General features: G+C 44.8%; 1 protein-coding gene across 4 annotated transcripts in view; it reads right to left on the reverse strand.

Annotated features, from left to right (window-relative positions):
* The window catches only part of TMEM131L (transmembrane 131 like), a 168,309-nt gene that overhangs the window by 5,371 nt on the left and 147,217 nt on the right, over window positions 1–15,721 (reverse strand). For all 4 annotated transcript variants that reach the window (XM_023227800.2, XM_023227789.2, XM_023227778.2 and 1 more), the window contains 5 exons: window positions 11,314–11,438; window positions 10,355–10,521; window positions 9,120–9,305; window positions 5,985–6,063; window positions 4,677–4,759 (listed from right to left, as the gene is read on the reverse strand). In XM_023227800.2, coding sequence (XP_023083568.2) covers window positions 4,677–4,759; window positions 5,985–6,063; window positions 9,120–9,305; window positions 10,355–10,521; window positions 11,314–11,438 — 640 coding nt within the window. The remainder of the gene's footprint in view (window positions 1–4,676; window positions 4,760–5,984; window positions 6,064–9,119; window positions 9,306–10,354; window positions 10,522–11,313; window positions 11,439–15,721) is intronic.

The raw sequence follows: 15,721 nt of genomic DNA on the forward strand, positions 1-15,721 counted from the left end.
TTTTTTTTTTTTTTTTTTTTTGAGACGGTCTCGCTCTGTCGCCCAGGCTGGAGTGCAGTGGTGCCATCTTGGCTCACTGCAACCTTTACCTCCCAGATTCAAGTGATTCTCATGCCTCAGCCTCCTGAGTAGCTGGGACTATAGGCACACACCACCACACCCAGCTAATTTTTGTATTTTTAGTAGAGATGGGGTTTCACCATGTTGGCCAGGACGGTCTCAAACTCCTGGCCTCAACTGATCCGCCCACCTCGGCCTCCCAAAGTGTTGGGATTACAGGCGTGAGCCACCATGCCTGGCCAAATACAATGATTTAAGATAGGATGGTCAAAGGCCTCACTGAGAAAACAGCTCCTCAAAGACATGACTGACGTGAGGAAGTGAGCCCAGTGGGTACAGGGAAGCGCATTCCAGGCAGCAGAAACAGTACATAAAAGCCCTGAAGCAAGGAGTGCCTGGGGAGTTCAAACAGCAAGGATACCAGTGTAGCCAGGAAGGAGGGGGGAAGGGAAAGAGTAGGGGATGAGGCCATAGCGAGCTGACTGGGAGCAGAGAAGACAGAGCCTGTGGGCCCCTGGAAGAATTTAGGCATTTACTTTGAAGGTACTGGAAAGTTTTGAACAGAGTGACTTCTTGGACACAAGGCTCTAGGGATTTCTCCCATTTCTGCACATCTTGTAAGCAGAGGCATTGACAACCTTTCTCCTGGACTATCTTTTCATAGATGTTAGCTAAGCAAAAGCCTTGGAACATATAGTGTCTCTTTCTGGAGCAAAGGAGCATCCTTGTTGCCTATTACGAAAGCTTTGGCATCCCAAAGCTCAGGGTTCTTCTCCTGTAGCACAACCCACTGTGTGTGGCATCCATCTAGGGCTGTCTGAGTCATCCCCCTGGGGCTCAGGGGAACTCATGCAAAGAGGCTGGTGCTCATGAAGTGGGCTTGCCCCAGCTATATTTCGGCTTTATGTGGAAACATGGCAGCTACCCCACTAGGGAAACTTTATCTCCCACTCTGCACCTGAATTGAAGTTGATGGCTTATTGGGCCCTCAATTCCCAGGGGCTCCCTTAAATGCCTGGGCCTGGCTCACTGATGGCTGGGTCGGGCTGAAATCAGACAGCATCTACTGCGAGGCTGCAGCTGTCCCACCTCAATGCCCACCATGCAGAACTGAAAAGGAACACAGCCATTTTGATCAGTGGGCAGAACCCAAAGTGGTTCCACAGCTCTGGCTAATTCTGCCCCGATGAACCTTGCTAGGTGTAAACAACTCTTAGGCTATTGCCAATGGCTTAGGTGCTTGGTCTGCCACTTGGGAAGCAACAGATGGGCAGATTAAAGACACTGTTCTCTGGGGCTCTGAAATGTGAAAATGGATCTTGGCTTCCGATTACATCTTGGAGCCACTCAAGATAGAGGTCCTTCTGTTCTCCACTGAGACCAGCTGGAATCAAGATACTGATCAGGTCTGCACCACCCAGGCTGCCATTGTTGTTGCCTGGATGCATCATTGCCCCAGACATGGCAACACTTCCAGAATCACACACCGGGCACAAAGTAAGCTTCCTGGAAGGATAACTGGTTCGTGCACATCCTATGGGCAGTAATCACTAGGAGGGAGCTACCCAGTTAGAAACCGCTGGTATGGAATTTGCTGATATTAGCTGAAGTGATGGAAGACAGCAGCTGGTCCCTGGAAGGCATTTGGATCAGCCTCAACTCACTGGCCGTGGTTGTTACAAATGACAGAATGGCGCCAGATGTTCTCCTCGCAGGCCAAGGTGCAGTCCATGCAATCACTAATACATCCTGCTGTACCTGGAGTAATGCTTCTGGCCAAGTGGAGAGATCAATACAGAAACTTAAAGAGAAAGCCGTCTGGCTCTCTAAGGTAGACCCTGGTGGTCTATGGGATTTGTTCAGCTGCTTGGGTCTGAGACTCTGGGGCATGGCTGAGGTCAGTACTGCAAAGTGGCCTCATCCTGCTGTATAGGATCCTGTGGACAGCCGCTGTTAATAAATGTATGAGACAGACAAAGCAGATTTGGTTCCACCTTCCCTTGGTCAGATTAATTAAGAATTGCTTATGGAATGACGTACGCATGTGAAAATGTACCAGAAGCCAAGGCTATGTAGAAATAAGAGGTGTGTATGTTGTGAGACAATTCTCCCTGGGTCTTGCAGGTAAAGCAAGACCTTCCTTACTTCTTCTTACTAGAAGACTAGCACTTCTTACTAGAAGCAGCACTGGCTCCTTTATTCTGACCAGTCTTTCCCAGGGCATTTGTTATGCAAAGTCTCAGAAGGAAGAGTGTCTCCCTTTGGGGCAAGGCACAAGTTTGCTTAAAGTCCAACACAATAGAATGAATGTCTCCTACATATACATTTGGGAGTTGTCTGGGTCAAAGAAAGACTCAGACCTTTGAAAGCAGATGAGATCACCAAGAAAGTGTGCACAGACAGAGAAGAGCAGAGCACCAAGGCCTGCTCTCTGGAGGGCTCCAGGGTCATGAGGTGGGGAGATGGGGAGAAGCTGGGTCAGGAACGTAAGGTCTACCAGCCAGAACAGAACGTCCAATGTCTGTCACAGGTCAACATGGGGACTGAAAAGACTTAACCAAGCACTCAGTAATGTGACAACCAAGCACTCAGCAACCCCAACAGCACGGCTTCGAAAAAGCGATGGTGGCAAAAGCCAGATTACAGGGGTTTCCAGGGAGGACAGGAGGAGAGGAATTTAAATGGGCAACTCAGATAATTCTTCGAAGGAGTCTCCTAACGACAGGGGCAGAGAAACAGAGCAGCCACTGAAGAAGGCAGTCAAGAGAGAGTTTTGGCTATTGTTAAATTTTTAATGATGGGAAGTATTATAGTAGATTTGTGTGCTGATGAGAATGGCCCATTAGAGAAAAAACTGATGATGTGGGAGGGAATCTGCAGGAACACCCTTGAAGAGAAGGGTTGCACTGACAATTCTTCAGGCTGCAACAGGAGAGAGGCGGAGAATGGCATGACACGGTGGGCAGGTGGAGAGGGCTGGGAGCTTGCTGAAGGCCTCGAACGACTTCTCTCTCTTCCAGTAAAGCAAGAAGCAAGATCAAGTAAAAGAATGAGGCAGGAGGCACTGGAACTGTGGTGACAGAGGGGCAGGGCGGGAGGACAGAGGCACTATGTGAAGTGGGTGCTGGGGAATCCACAGAGGCAGCTGGCATGGAGAATGCTGCTCTCCAGCTTCAGTTGCTTGCCCAGGAGCAGGTGGAGCAGGTGGAGCAGGTGCGGCACTGGGAAAAACCATGGCTGGGCCTTTGCAATAAAGCAACAAAGGGAGAGGAGTCGAGGAAATGACTGTAACAATGCATCAGGTCATTTCAGCTGGGCAAGAAGGAAAACATGGCTGTGAGGGAGTACAAAGGTGATGGGCCCACGGCTTTGCAGGCAACAGACTGTGGACAAGATGTACTCTGTCAGTGGGGCCAAGGTAAAGGCACTTGAAGTACACACACAAACCTGGGTTAAGACACCAAACTGCACGTAAACCTCCAACTGCCAGCAAAGCAGAATGACATATGCTGAAGGGCAGATGCTCTGAGTTTTTGTTTTTCCTAACCATTAAAATCCTACCTTTCTCTATTACCCCACAGAAAAAAAGGCAGTACCACCTAAACCGCCCCCACATCTTGCCTTTGCAAATTATGAATTATTGAATTTTAGATTTTTTTAATTGAAAACACTTATTTTAATGGACTAGTCACTAGATTCGCTATTTCTGTTGATAACTGCACAAGTCCAAAATTTATCCAAGGAACAATATAAAGTCTTTCGCTTTCAAGGGTTAAAATTCTCCAATGTGCAGAGCAGCTTTTAAATTCAGCATTAAATTCTATGACTAAAAGCAAGTACGTGTATTAAAGACACAGAGAATGAAGGTCAGGTTTATCCTGCCATAATTCCTGACCCACGTTAGGCAAGAAAGAAGCCCTAGAATCAAACAGGAAACAAAAGACAAAGAGAGGCCGAAGAGGAGGAAAAGAGAAGAAAAATGAGGGAGGACTGGAGTTCACCTCCCAGCAGAGCCCCCAGGAAGGAGAGGTTTCTCTCCCACCCACTCCTATTTCTAGGTGCCCAGGCAACTGCCTTCTCCGCAGGCAGAAGGTCTCAGCCCTGATGCCTGAGCAAGGCGGGTCCCCAAGGCTGCTGAGGCTGAATTAACAGGCTTCTAAGACAAAGTGAGTTGGGAAGGAAGGGGAGCAGGCCAGGAAAAGTGGTAAACAGGTGAGGTGCTGCACCCTCAGCCTAGGCACCCTCCCCAATCAGCCTCCTTCCCTTGGGCCACGCATCTCCCTTCTGTACTTTTCTGTCATCTCTGACTAGGGAAGGGTGAACTAAATGCATCAGGAGTCTGCTGTGAGGGGCCTGGGATGATTCTAGGGCATGGAGCATCTGTGCCTCAGCTGTAGGGAGGGGGTTCAGTATTGATGCACAAGGTCAGCTGGAGCCCCAATGATGCCTGTCTACGGAGCAGGTGCCTTCCTGATGTATGCACGTGTGGCTTGGAAAGAGGGCTGGTGGGGCAACAGCCCTGTCCCGCCTGCTCTGTCTTCTCAAACTCATCAGCCAGGAATACAGATAGCACAGAACCCTTGGCTGATGTCTGAAACAAGAGGTATGCATCTCACCTTTATCTTCTTCAACACCTGTGGGCCTGGCAGGAAGGGTGGGACAGGAAGGCTCTGCGTATTGTGGGAGACTATTCACAGCCCTGTAGGGAAGACAGCAAAGGAAGAACGAATGATTTTTTTCGGCACAAGGAAATACTGATATTGTATAACCACGTCTGACTGACTTTTCACTCAATTGAAGTCTTCCCCAAGAAACACACAGATATAAAAGATGTAAAGTTACACAGCCAGAAAAGAATTGAGGAATATTAAGTTCCCAAGATCCAGCAAAGTCTTGTCATAATCAACAACAAAAAATTAACTAACGTAACTATGGTAACCTGTTGTTTTAAATCTACCCATCAGCAGCTAGCAGCAATTCTTACTCCTTTGTTGACAACCTCCCCCCCAATAAACCCATGCAGAGCTTTCCTGTGCACTAGCCAAGTTTCCTTCCTCACAAACTCACCCACTTAACTGCATCCTCTGTCCTCTCACCTATATAAGGGAGGCACCTAAGAAACCAAGTTCATTTCTCACACTGAACTCTCCTCCTTCTTACCCACCCTCCTTTTCTCTCACTCAATAAAACGTACTTGTTTTTTCCAGTGCTACAGAAATCACCATAGGGCGGAACTGTAAACATGTATCTACCGGGTTCTTGCAACATTTCCTAAATTATCAATGCTTAGTTTTATTTCAAGGCCTAGAAAAGGGTAAATGATTCCCATCTTTATAATAACTACTGCTTCCTCCTTCTACATTCAGAAATAAAGTGTTCTTTTCTGAGACAGGATCTCGCTCTGTTACCCAGGCTACAGTGTAGTGGTGTGATCATAGCTCACTGCAGCCTCCATCTCCTGGGATCAAGTGATCCTCCCACCTTAGCCTCAGAGAGTAGCTGGAAATACAGCCGTGTGCCACTATGCCTAACTTAAAAAAAAAAAAAATTCTTTTTAGAGATGGGGTTTCATTATGTTACCCAGACTGGTCTTGAACTCCGGGACTCAAGAGATCCTCCCACCCTGGCCTCCCAAAGTGCTAGGATTACAGGTGTGAACCACCACAGCTGGCCTCAGAAAATCAGGTATTTTCTAACGTGGCTACCTGTCCGGAAAAAACAGCAATACCTGAGACTCTCCCACATGAACTATGTTTACTTGCACCACTCCTGAATTATTAATAAAATCAGATTGTACTTTCCTGCATCTTTAAAAAGTTTTCATATTTTAACCTGCAGAACCAACTACAAAGAAGAAACACACTAATTGGTAGAAAACACAGTACACAAAACATACTGTAAAAGCTGGAAAACAAAAAACTTACATGGGATTGCAGATGTTATGAGAAAGATTCAAGGAGATGGGAGCTTCAGAAGGAAAATCATGTTGTGAAACACCATCTCCTGCATTAAAAAGAAACACATTATCACAAGTTTTAGAAAGTATACTTCAACTGTATATTTGGTATTAAAATGCACAGGTTATTAATATCATTAACGCATAAAGACTGATTTTTCACTTTGATATTCACACATTTAATCATTTAATTTTTAATTAAACATTAAACATGAATCATGGAATTATACTACAATTATGAACATTTAGGTGTATTTCTTTACGATCTCTTTTCGTTGTTGTTTTGTTTTGTTTTGTTTTTTTTTTGAGACAGAGTCTCATTCTGTTGCCCAGGCTGGAGTGCAATGGTGCAATTTTGGCTCACAGCAACTTCCACCTCCTGGGTTCAACCGAGTCTCCTGCCTCAGCCTCCCGAGTAGCTGGGATTACAGGCATGCACCACCATGCCCAGCTAATTTTTGTATTTTTAATAGAGGTGGGGTTTCCCCATGTTGGCCAGGGTGGTCTTGAATTCCTGACCTCAGGTGATCCACCTGCCTCGGCCTCCTAAAGTTCTTTACAATCTCCTTTATGTGTGTGTGTATATGTATAAAATTGGAATCATATTTCATATATACATTGTCTTTTGTTTTTTTTACACCATTTATTACATTGGGGACATTTTCCTGCTATTATATAACCTTCAAACACAACACTGCATACTATGCTACTGTACAGCAATACTTAATAATTTTCATCGTTCTACTAATGTGAGCCTTTGCCTCAAGCAAAAGACACACTTGTAGTTTTTCTTAACTAATGTATCCCCCCCTCTTTTTTTTCTGTCAAGACAGTCTCGCTTTGTCACCCAGGCTGGAGTGCAGTGGTGATCTCGGCTCACTGCAACCTCCACCTCCTGCTTCAGCCTCCCGGTAGCTGTGACTACAGGCGCTCATCACCATGCCCAGCTAATATTTGTATTTTTAGTAGAGATGGGGTTTTGCTATGTTGGCCAGTTGGTCTTGAACTCCTGACCTCAAGTGATCTGTCTGCCTTGGCCTCCCAAAGTGCTGGGATGACAGGTATGAGCCACCGCGCCCAGCCTCCATTTTTAAAAGCCCACACTGGGATCATCAGGCTAACCTTCAGTCTTCTGTGGTAGATGCACATGCACAGAACATATCAGTGGTGTGAACATTTTCTGGGGGGCCATTAAGACAACAATGTCTGAAAAGGCTGAGCGAGACAAGACAGGGAAAACGCAGCGAACTGCTGAGTGGAATCACATACATGCAGGCACATCCTCTATGTTTTCATGGCTGCTACTGCACTAGTCTCTCAGACAAGGCTTTCTTTTAAGGTGTCACTGCTGGTGGGAGACAGAAGAAATGGTACAGCTTGCAGGCGGCTGAAGGAAATTCTCTATGGCTTGTGTTCATCGCGTAGAAGAGCCCGTGAGGAAAACAGGAGACGAGGTGGGAAGTGCACTGGGATCTGGGGGAAGAACTCCCATGTTCAAGCCTGCACTACTGACTGCGTGGTGTCAAAGGATCCAGGCAACCTCTCTGAGGCTGAGTCTTCAGATGACGGTGAGAACTGGGACACCTGCCCTCCCCTTCTCACAGGGCGCGTGGGCACGCGTGAGCATGCTTGACAAATGCAAGGCGCCACACAAACAGGAACTCCACAACCTCACCACCCTTTCTTTTTACTAAGGTTAAAAGTTTACTATGTTGAAAACAACAGTTAAAAGGAATGGAACTACATCTTCACATAGATGTAAAGGTAAAAATAACAACACTGAGTAGGCCGGGCACTGTGGCTCACGCCAATCCCAGCACTTTGCGAGGCCAAGGCAGGCAGATCACTTGAGGCCAGGAGTTAGAGACCAGCCTGGGCAACATGGTGAAACCCCGTCTCTACTAACAGTACAAAAATTAAACAGGCGTGGTGGCACATGCCTGTAACGCCAGCTACTCAGGAGGCTGAGGCACAAAAATCACTCAAACCGAGAGGCGGAGGTTGCAATGAGCCGAGATCCCACCACTGCATTCCAGCCTGGGCGACAGAGCGACTCACTCTCAAAATAAATAATTAAAACAAAACCAAACAAAACCTGAGTGAAAACAGCAAGAGGCAGAAGGCTACACTGAAGTATGATTTTATTTATGTAAGTTACAGACTAATAGTCAGTATTTTGTTGATGGATATATGAATGTAAAATTTTAAACGGACTAAAAGTACCCAGACCAAATTCATGACAGTAAACAGTGATTCTCTTGGGGAGGGAGAAGTGAACAGATGATTAAAAAAAAAAAAAAGCAAATATGGCAAAAGTAAGAGTTGTTAGTTCTGGGTAACTGAAACACAGATGCTTCTTTGACCTCTCCTACATCATTAACTCTCTCAAACTTTCTCAAAAATAAGGGACAGCCAATGTTCACAGCAGCATTATTTGAACAAACCAAAAGGTGAGAGTTATCATCCAAGTGTCTGTACATACAACGGAGTATTACCCGGCAATAAAAGGGAAGGAAATGCTGACACGTGCTACAATGTTTTTGAACCTGGAAGACATTATGCTCACTGAAATGATCCAGTCACAAAAAAATCATATTGTGTGATTCCACTTATATAAGATACCCAGAGTAGGCAAATTTATAGACACAGAAAGTGGAAGAGGGAGGGGTGAGCAGGGGTTACAGGGAGGGAGCAATGCAGAGTTATTGTTTCATGAGTACAGAGTTTCAGTTTTGCAAGACAAAAAATTCTGGAGATGGACAGTTGTGATGGCTGCACAATGCAATGCACTTAGTGCCACAGAACTCCACATCTAAGAATCATCACAATGACACATGAATGTACACATGGAAAACTAAATGCAGAAGCTCTATGAACTATTCCAAGACAGACACTGATAAACAATGATGATTACCATAAGAGTGGAGGGGAAGAAGGAGGGAGGAAAGAAAAAGAAAGTGAGTAAAGTCCAAAGCAAAGGTCAAGGCCACTGTCCCATCTGTCCTCTGCACTCCTGAAGGCAGATCAAGACTGTGTGGACTGGGTATGTGGGAGGGCAGAGGAAGGGCCACCGAGAGTGCCTGGGGCTCCGCTCAGGACTCACCGGCTGGCATAAAATGCTGGGCATCCACCACGGGCTTCTTATCTCCGTCAGAGCTGCTGGTGCTGCTCCAGCTCCCCCAGCTGCCCCGGCTGGCACGCACGCTGCCCGAGGAGCTCCCACAGTCGGAGCTGGAATCAGAGCAGAACTTGTCCACACATTTCTTCTCAGGTTTCCGGTAGTAACCCTCTGGAGGAAGAGTGAGAGCAGTCACGTTTCCCTGAAACAACTGTCAACCTCATGCATTTCTAACAGAAGGAGAGAGGTGACGGGAGGAGGAAGGCCAGGTTCATCTTCAGCTACCTCTGCTCATCTTGCAAGAAAGGAGGAGTTCATGGAAACTAATGGTTGCACTTTGAGAAACAGTAGGGGATGGGCTATCTACTCTGCCTACGGAAGGAGCAATTAGGGGCTAAGAGGGCCAACACTAACTGTATAAGCAGGATCTAATAATGATTCTAGAAATAACAAATAACTTCTACCAAGAAGACTGAGGCTACTCTATTGCACCGGAGATTCATAGGTGATTTTCCCCCTCTCTTTTAATAAGATGTCCGCTAAGAGTTTCAAAATACTGATACGTGGGTGGGAAGACTCTTCAGTAAGACCAAAAGCAACACACGTGCGTCAAGGGAATGAAAAAGAGAGGGGAGGTAGAAACCAGCTAAGTGTGCTGGCCTGTGTCGTGACATGGGGCATGTGTCTGGAGAAAGTGGGTGTTGGTTGGGAGGGTTGCAACCCCCACCACCCCATACCCTACATGTACTGCCCTAGCCCCCACTATCCTGTATCAGCCCCTGGACTCAGCACTGGGTGTCCCTCTACCTACCACTCCCCGGGACACTGCCCAGCAGGCCTTGGGTGGGGCAGCAGCCTGGCTCTGCAGAACTGCTGGACTCAGGTACGGGGATAGCACTATCTCGCCTGGCTACTCCCCGCTTCCACCAAAGGGGACCCATCTGCAGCAAGCAAGCATCATTCCTTCAGCAACATGCCTGAGGAGAGTTACGACTGGCTAGACTGGGGGGGAGGGGCAGCACTAGAGGCCTACTGAGACTCAAACGATTCTTAGTTTTCTGGTCTCACCCTGAAAGGTTTCCACTGGGGCTTTAGTTATTCGCTTATTAGCTAAGTTGCCTGTAGAGGTAAAATCATTGAGGTGTCATTTCTCTTATTAGATACTTCCTTGAGAAAACAAAAATTTCAACAGAAGCACCATTTGTAGTATCATCACATACCTGCCTCCCTCTGGGCAGCAGGCGAACTGCTTGCAATTTCGGCATCTGCTTTACAAACCTCCCTAGTGCTTTCCTGTATACACCAGCTTCTTACATTGATGTCACTGCTCAGCTCAGACCTCTCAAAGTCGCTGCACACAAGCTTTAGGTCACTCTGTTCAGGAGGCCTGGAAGAGCCACACACACACAAACCACATCTGTATTTTATCACGTACACATGCAGACTGCCTTTCCATGACTACTTAGAGGTGAAAATACGCATCTGGGACGATAGGAGTCCTCCTCTCTTCGGGTCTGGTGGAAGAGTATGATGAGCAGAAAGGGATACCAATGAGAAAAAGATTTTGTCAGGGAAATTAAGTGTCTCGAAGAAGCAAGGTTTCCAACGCAGAGTGCCACACTGCCTGGGTTCTAATTCTGGATCTGCCCCTTACCAGCTTGTCAAACCACATACTGTCTGGGCATCTCACTTCCTGCAGCTGTAAGAACCTACCTTCTGCAGGACTGAAGCAAGGGTGACCTGAGGGGTAACTATTCTGTTTACTATGAGCCCAGGTAGCGCAGGTGGGTCAGTGGCTGAACAGGGAATAGCAGAGACCTGCCTGTGCCCCGCGGTTTTCTCTAGTCCCTGTGCCACAAAGGCCCCTGCCTCTCATAAGCAGAATGAAGGTCTCCACACGGAGGGATGGCTTATGCTTTTCCCCTAAAAACTACCAAATCTGTTCGCGTTTTATAAAGGAAAGATACAAAATGGTCACTTTAAGATATTTTTAACAAAATAGAAACATAATGGGAACATAATTTTACAAACATATTTTAATCTTAAGATATAACCATCTACACTCTCAGATTATCTGTATCTAACATCACCAAAGTAAGTTTGAAAGTTAATAGCCAAATGCAAAATTATAAAGTGAAAACCAGATCAAAATATTAAAGGGATAGTAAGAATCACGCACCTTGAGACTGGAGCAACACCCCTTTTCTTGTTCTTTCTACATGTTCGACTTTTATTCCAATTTAAATTTTGTAAATTTCCGTCTCTTTTCTCCTGAAGCTTTTTCTTCCTATAAGGATCTTCTTGCTAAAGAAGAAAAAGTAAATGTTTAATGGTTTAAACTAAATATGAATAAAAGCTTGTTTAAGCGTTTGAAGACCAACTCCATCTGAATTCAGAATGTCCCCGTCTGTTGAAAACTGAGAAGTACGTTTCTCAGCCTCAGTTGGAGCCTTTTCCTCTTCTAAATGTCAGTCATGGTCTATTAACAGACCCAATGGGAGAGGGATTCCCCTTGCCCTTTCAAATTAGGAAGCAGTTCAAGTCTTTAACATCTCCTAATACTTATTATTCCTCTTCCTTCCATATGTTGCCCCCTTAAAGCGGATTCACTGCCAGTGGGTAGGCGGTGGTGGGAGCTCACACACTGAGACCCAAGGGCTTAAAAGACACATCTGTTCAGGGTGTTAGGTCCTTTCAGGAGGAAGATGTCTTCTCCAGGCACCTCACAGAGGCAAACCCCCTAGATCCAGAAAAGTCCCCTTCCTATTGACTGAAGGATTCACACTTCATGGAAAGCAAAGATTGGCTCATTTTACCTTCTCTTTCAGAAGGCTGGCCCAGCTAGGCATTGTGAAGTTGAAACATACACTCGACTAACACAAATAACTTGGAAGGAGAAAAAGAAAAGGTTTTAGATAACCTGCAATACCTACAAGTTCTATGTCTGGGATGTTCGAACCCTCATGCATCTATCAGAGCAATGTGCATACCACAATAAACAAACACTAGAAGCCAAATGGGAGTTTAACTGTATAGGCAGTGGAATTATGACATTTTTTATTTTTCCTTTATACACCTTTGTTTCCCCCAGTAAGTATGTATTAACCTTTTTCTGATTCTGAAGGTAATTTAAAAACCTGACAAGTTAAATATACAAAGCCCTATCCTACAGGACCTTATGCTAATTGCTTAAGTTTGAAGCTAAACAGAAGGACATGCAGACTCTGGATTTAATGTTAAACAGACATGCACTACATTTCTTCATGTATTGTCCCTTGGCATATTTCTAACTTGGAGGGGGGGCTTCCCACCCCCTGTCCACTCAAGGGCCAACAAAGGCTTGTCGACACAGCAAGTACTTGAGCCTATCCATCCCTCCAGGGTCAGGTACAAACAAAAAATCAGTCTCTCAGTGGGGTCTGAGAAAGCGTGAGCTGGTAAGCAGTCACTCTGATACTTGGCTGCCTTTCTCAAATCCACCTGGTTGGAACTGTCATCCTGTGCAAGCGAAAGGGTGAGTACATTCAGGACTACTGAGAGGCGGGACTCGGTGACCAGAAGCATCAAAGAGTTCTCCGTGAGTATGACAAAGAAAAGGAGAATGCAGGACAAGCTAGATTCAGAGGCGTAAGACATATCCCAGAAAGAATGGCAGGGAGCACTGGATGTAGCTGAGACAGAACAGGCCGGCAATGGAGGCAGCGGGTGGAACAGGGAGGGAAAGCGAGCCAGAGCACACAGCAACAGACTTGTCAAGAAATCCGAGGAAGAGCAAAGCACTACCTGGCTGCTTTCTGGTACAGAGGGTCCCAGACAGAGAAGGGCAGGACTAACCAGGAAACTGAAGAGTCACATGGAGCTGCAATTAGGAGCATATCTCGGAAGCCAAACTGCCTAGTTTCAATCTTGTGGCTTGATTACCAGCTGTGTAACCTTGGGCAAGTAACTCAGCCTCTCTGCCACTTAGCCTCTCTGCCTCAGTTTCCTGAGTCATCCTCAAAGCACTGTGTGGACTAAGTTACCTAGCATCTCATAAGCTATTTACATGAGACTTATTATCGTCATCATTATTATTGGGTTATTTGGAGGTTTTTTTGGTGGTTTTTTTGTTTTGTTTTTATAGACAGGGTCTTGCTGTGTTGCTCAGGCTGGAGTGCAGTGAGACAATCATGGCTCACTGCTGCCTCAACCTCCTAGGCACAAACAACCGCCTACCTCAGCCTCTTGAGTAGTTGACACTACGGGCAAGTGCCACTATGCCCAGCAGCTTTTTTTTTTTTTTTTTTTTTTCTGCAGAGAAGGGGTCTTGCTGTGTTGCCCAGACTGGTCTTGAACTCCCGGGCTCAGGAGATTCTCCTGCGTCAGCTGAACTACTTGAACTAGTTAAGTCTGCTGAGGTCTCTGATAGAGGTGATGATTTAACAGATGGCAGTGTGGACAAAGATTTCCTAAACTTTACTAAAAAAGTAAAGGAAGAAATCAAGAGAAATCACAAACTTACTGCACTAAGCCATTCTTAAAGCCACTGTGTATAAGTAAAACCAAATAAGCAATAACTAAGTTTGCTTAGTTTCTTAGCAAACTAAGAAAAAACTCTCATACACAAAATTTGATAGAGTTAATATCTTTAACACAGAAAGTGCTCTTACAGAGAATAAAACATTCAAAAGAAAAATGGGCAAAAGACATGAAATACAAATTCATGAAAGAAATATAAAAGCAAAAAAAAAAAAAAAAACAAGAAGAGCTCGTCCAAAATATTTCATCATAAAATAATGTTTTAGAAAAGGTAAATTACAGACTCCCTTGTGGTCTCCTCTTTCCATTTTGGTTTTAGAAAACACAAATGTGTTTATGATGCACAAGCACTAGGAAATGGCTGGGGAAGCAGGATCCTGTTCACTGTGTCTGCCTCTGAAGTGTGGAAGCAGAACTAGGTTAGACATTTACCTCTAAATTTCTAGAATTTCTTTTCAGTGGTAGTGTTTTGGATGAACAGTTTTTTTGTGTTTTTCAGCCTTCTACAAGAAATGAAGGAAAATGCTCACCCTTTCCTAGTAAGAAAACCAAAACATGACTGCTCATCTATCACACTGACCAAGATTTTGCAAACAACTGCTGCTGCACAGAGGAGAATGAAAGCAGCATTCTCAGACATGACATGTGAATAAATCAGTACCAACTTTCTGGAAAGCAATCTGTCAGCACACACAGGAGCTTTACACAGTTGATACCTGTATTAGTCCATTTTCACACTGCTGATGAAGACATACCTAAGCTTGGGCAATTTACAAAAGAAAGAGGTTTACTGGACTCACAGTTCCATGTGGCTAGGGAGGCCTCACAATCATGGCAGAAGGTGAAAGGCAGGTCTCACATGGCAGCAGACAAGAGAAGACAGCTTGTGCAGGGAAACTTCCGTTTTTAAAACCATCAGATCTCATGAGACTTACTATCATGAGAACAGCACAGGAAAGTCTCACCCCCATGATTCAACCACCTCCCATCGGGTTCCTCCCATGACATGTGGGAACTGTAGGAGTTACAATTCAAGATGAGATTTGGGTGCAGACATAGCCAAACCGTATCAATACCCTTTCATTCTATTTTTTGGCGTCTATAACAAAGCCTTATGAGGTGCACAGGTAAGAGGAACAAAATTGCTCATCACAGACCTATTTATGAAAGTAAAAAGTTGGAAACAATCTTAATGTCCAACTGCAGGAGAATGGTTTAAATTATGGCACAGTTAAATGATGAAATGTTATGTAACCACTGAAGACAAAGCTCCCCATTTAATTTTTATGGAAAATTTAGTTATAATCTTATGGCAAAGTTACAGACAATAATAATTATCTTAACTATTTTAAGATAATAGTTTTCAAAAATTTGCATAGAAAAGAATACAAAAATGTTAAAAGTGGTTTATTCTGGATAGATCTTTTTCTACTTTATTCTGTATGCTTCTATAATAATTATGAATTACTTGTCTAAGGAAAAAAAAAATCTGCTTAAAAGAAAATAAAAAGCCAAAGCTAGGGTTAAAATTTAGTTTGTGGATTCCAAACCTGGGCTTCAATCTTCCTTGCCAATAAATCCAGAGGAATATTCCACATGTATTATATACACAGATTTATACAATTTTGTAAGCTGCAAAATTAGGCTCTAAGAATGTGCAAGAAAAACAAACACTGGGCACTGCACTTGGGAATATACTTATTGAGAACGATTTTTGCCAAATGAACAACGCAATGGAAAATATTAATACACTCACAGGATTTTAAAGAACAGTTCTACAAAACAAGGAGTGAGTCACAGAGACAGGAAAGAAATGATAAACCACTGCCCCCAGATCTGCACCAGAGAATCCACCTTGGTTGACTTGGCTGGGGACAACCTTGGGCCACAAAGTACAGCCTATGCCATCCACATCCCTCAGATGGGCATGTCTCCTATGAACTGGCTGCCACCATTAGATGCAGATGTCTGTCCTACACAGGTTTACAGACCAAACAAGGAGGGAGGGTCTCATACAACCACTGAGATCGACAGCAAGAACCGCCTTGAGCTCTAGGGACAGAGGTAAA

The sequence above is a fragment of the Piliocolobus tephrosceles genome, chromosome 3 (genome assembly GCF_002776525.5).
Source record: "Piliocolobus tephrosceles isolate RC106 chromosome 3, ASM277652v3, whole genome shotgun sequence".
NCBI classification, from domain to species: domain Eukaryota; kingdom Metazoa; phylum Chordata; class Mammalia; order Primates; family Cercopithecidae; genus Piliocolobus; species Piliocolobus tephrosceles.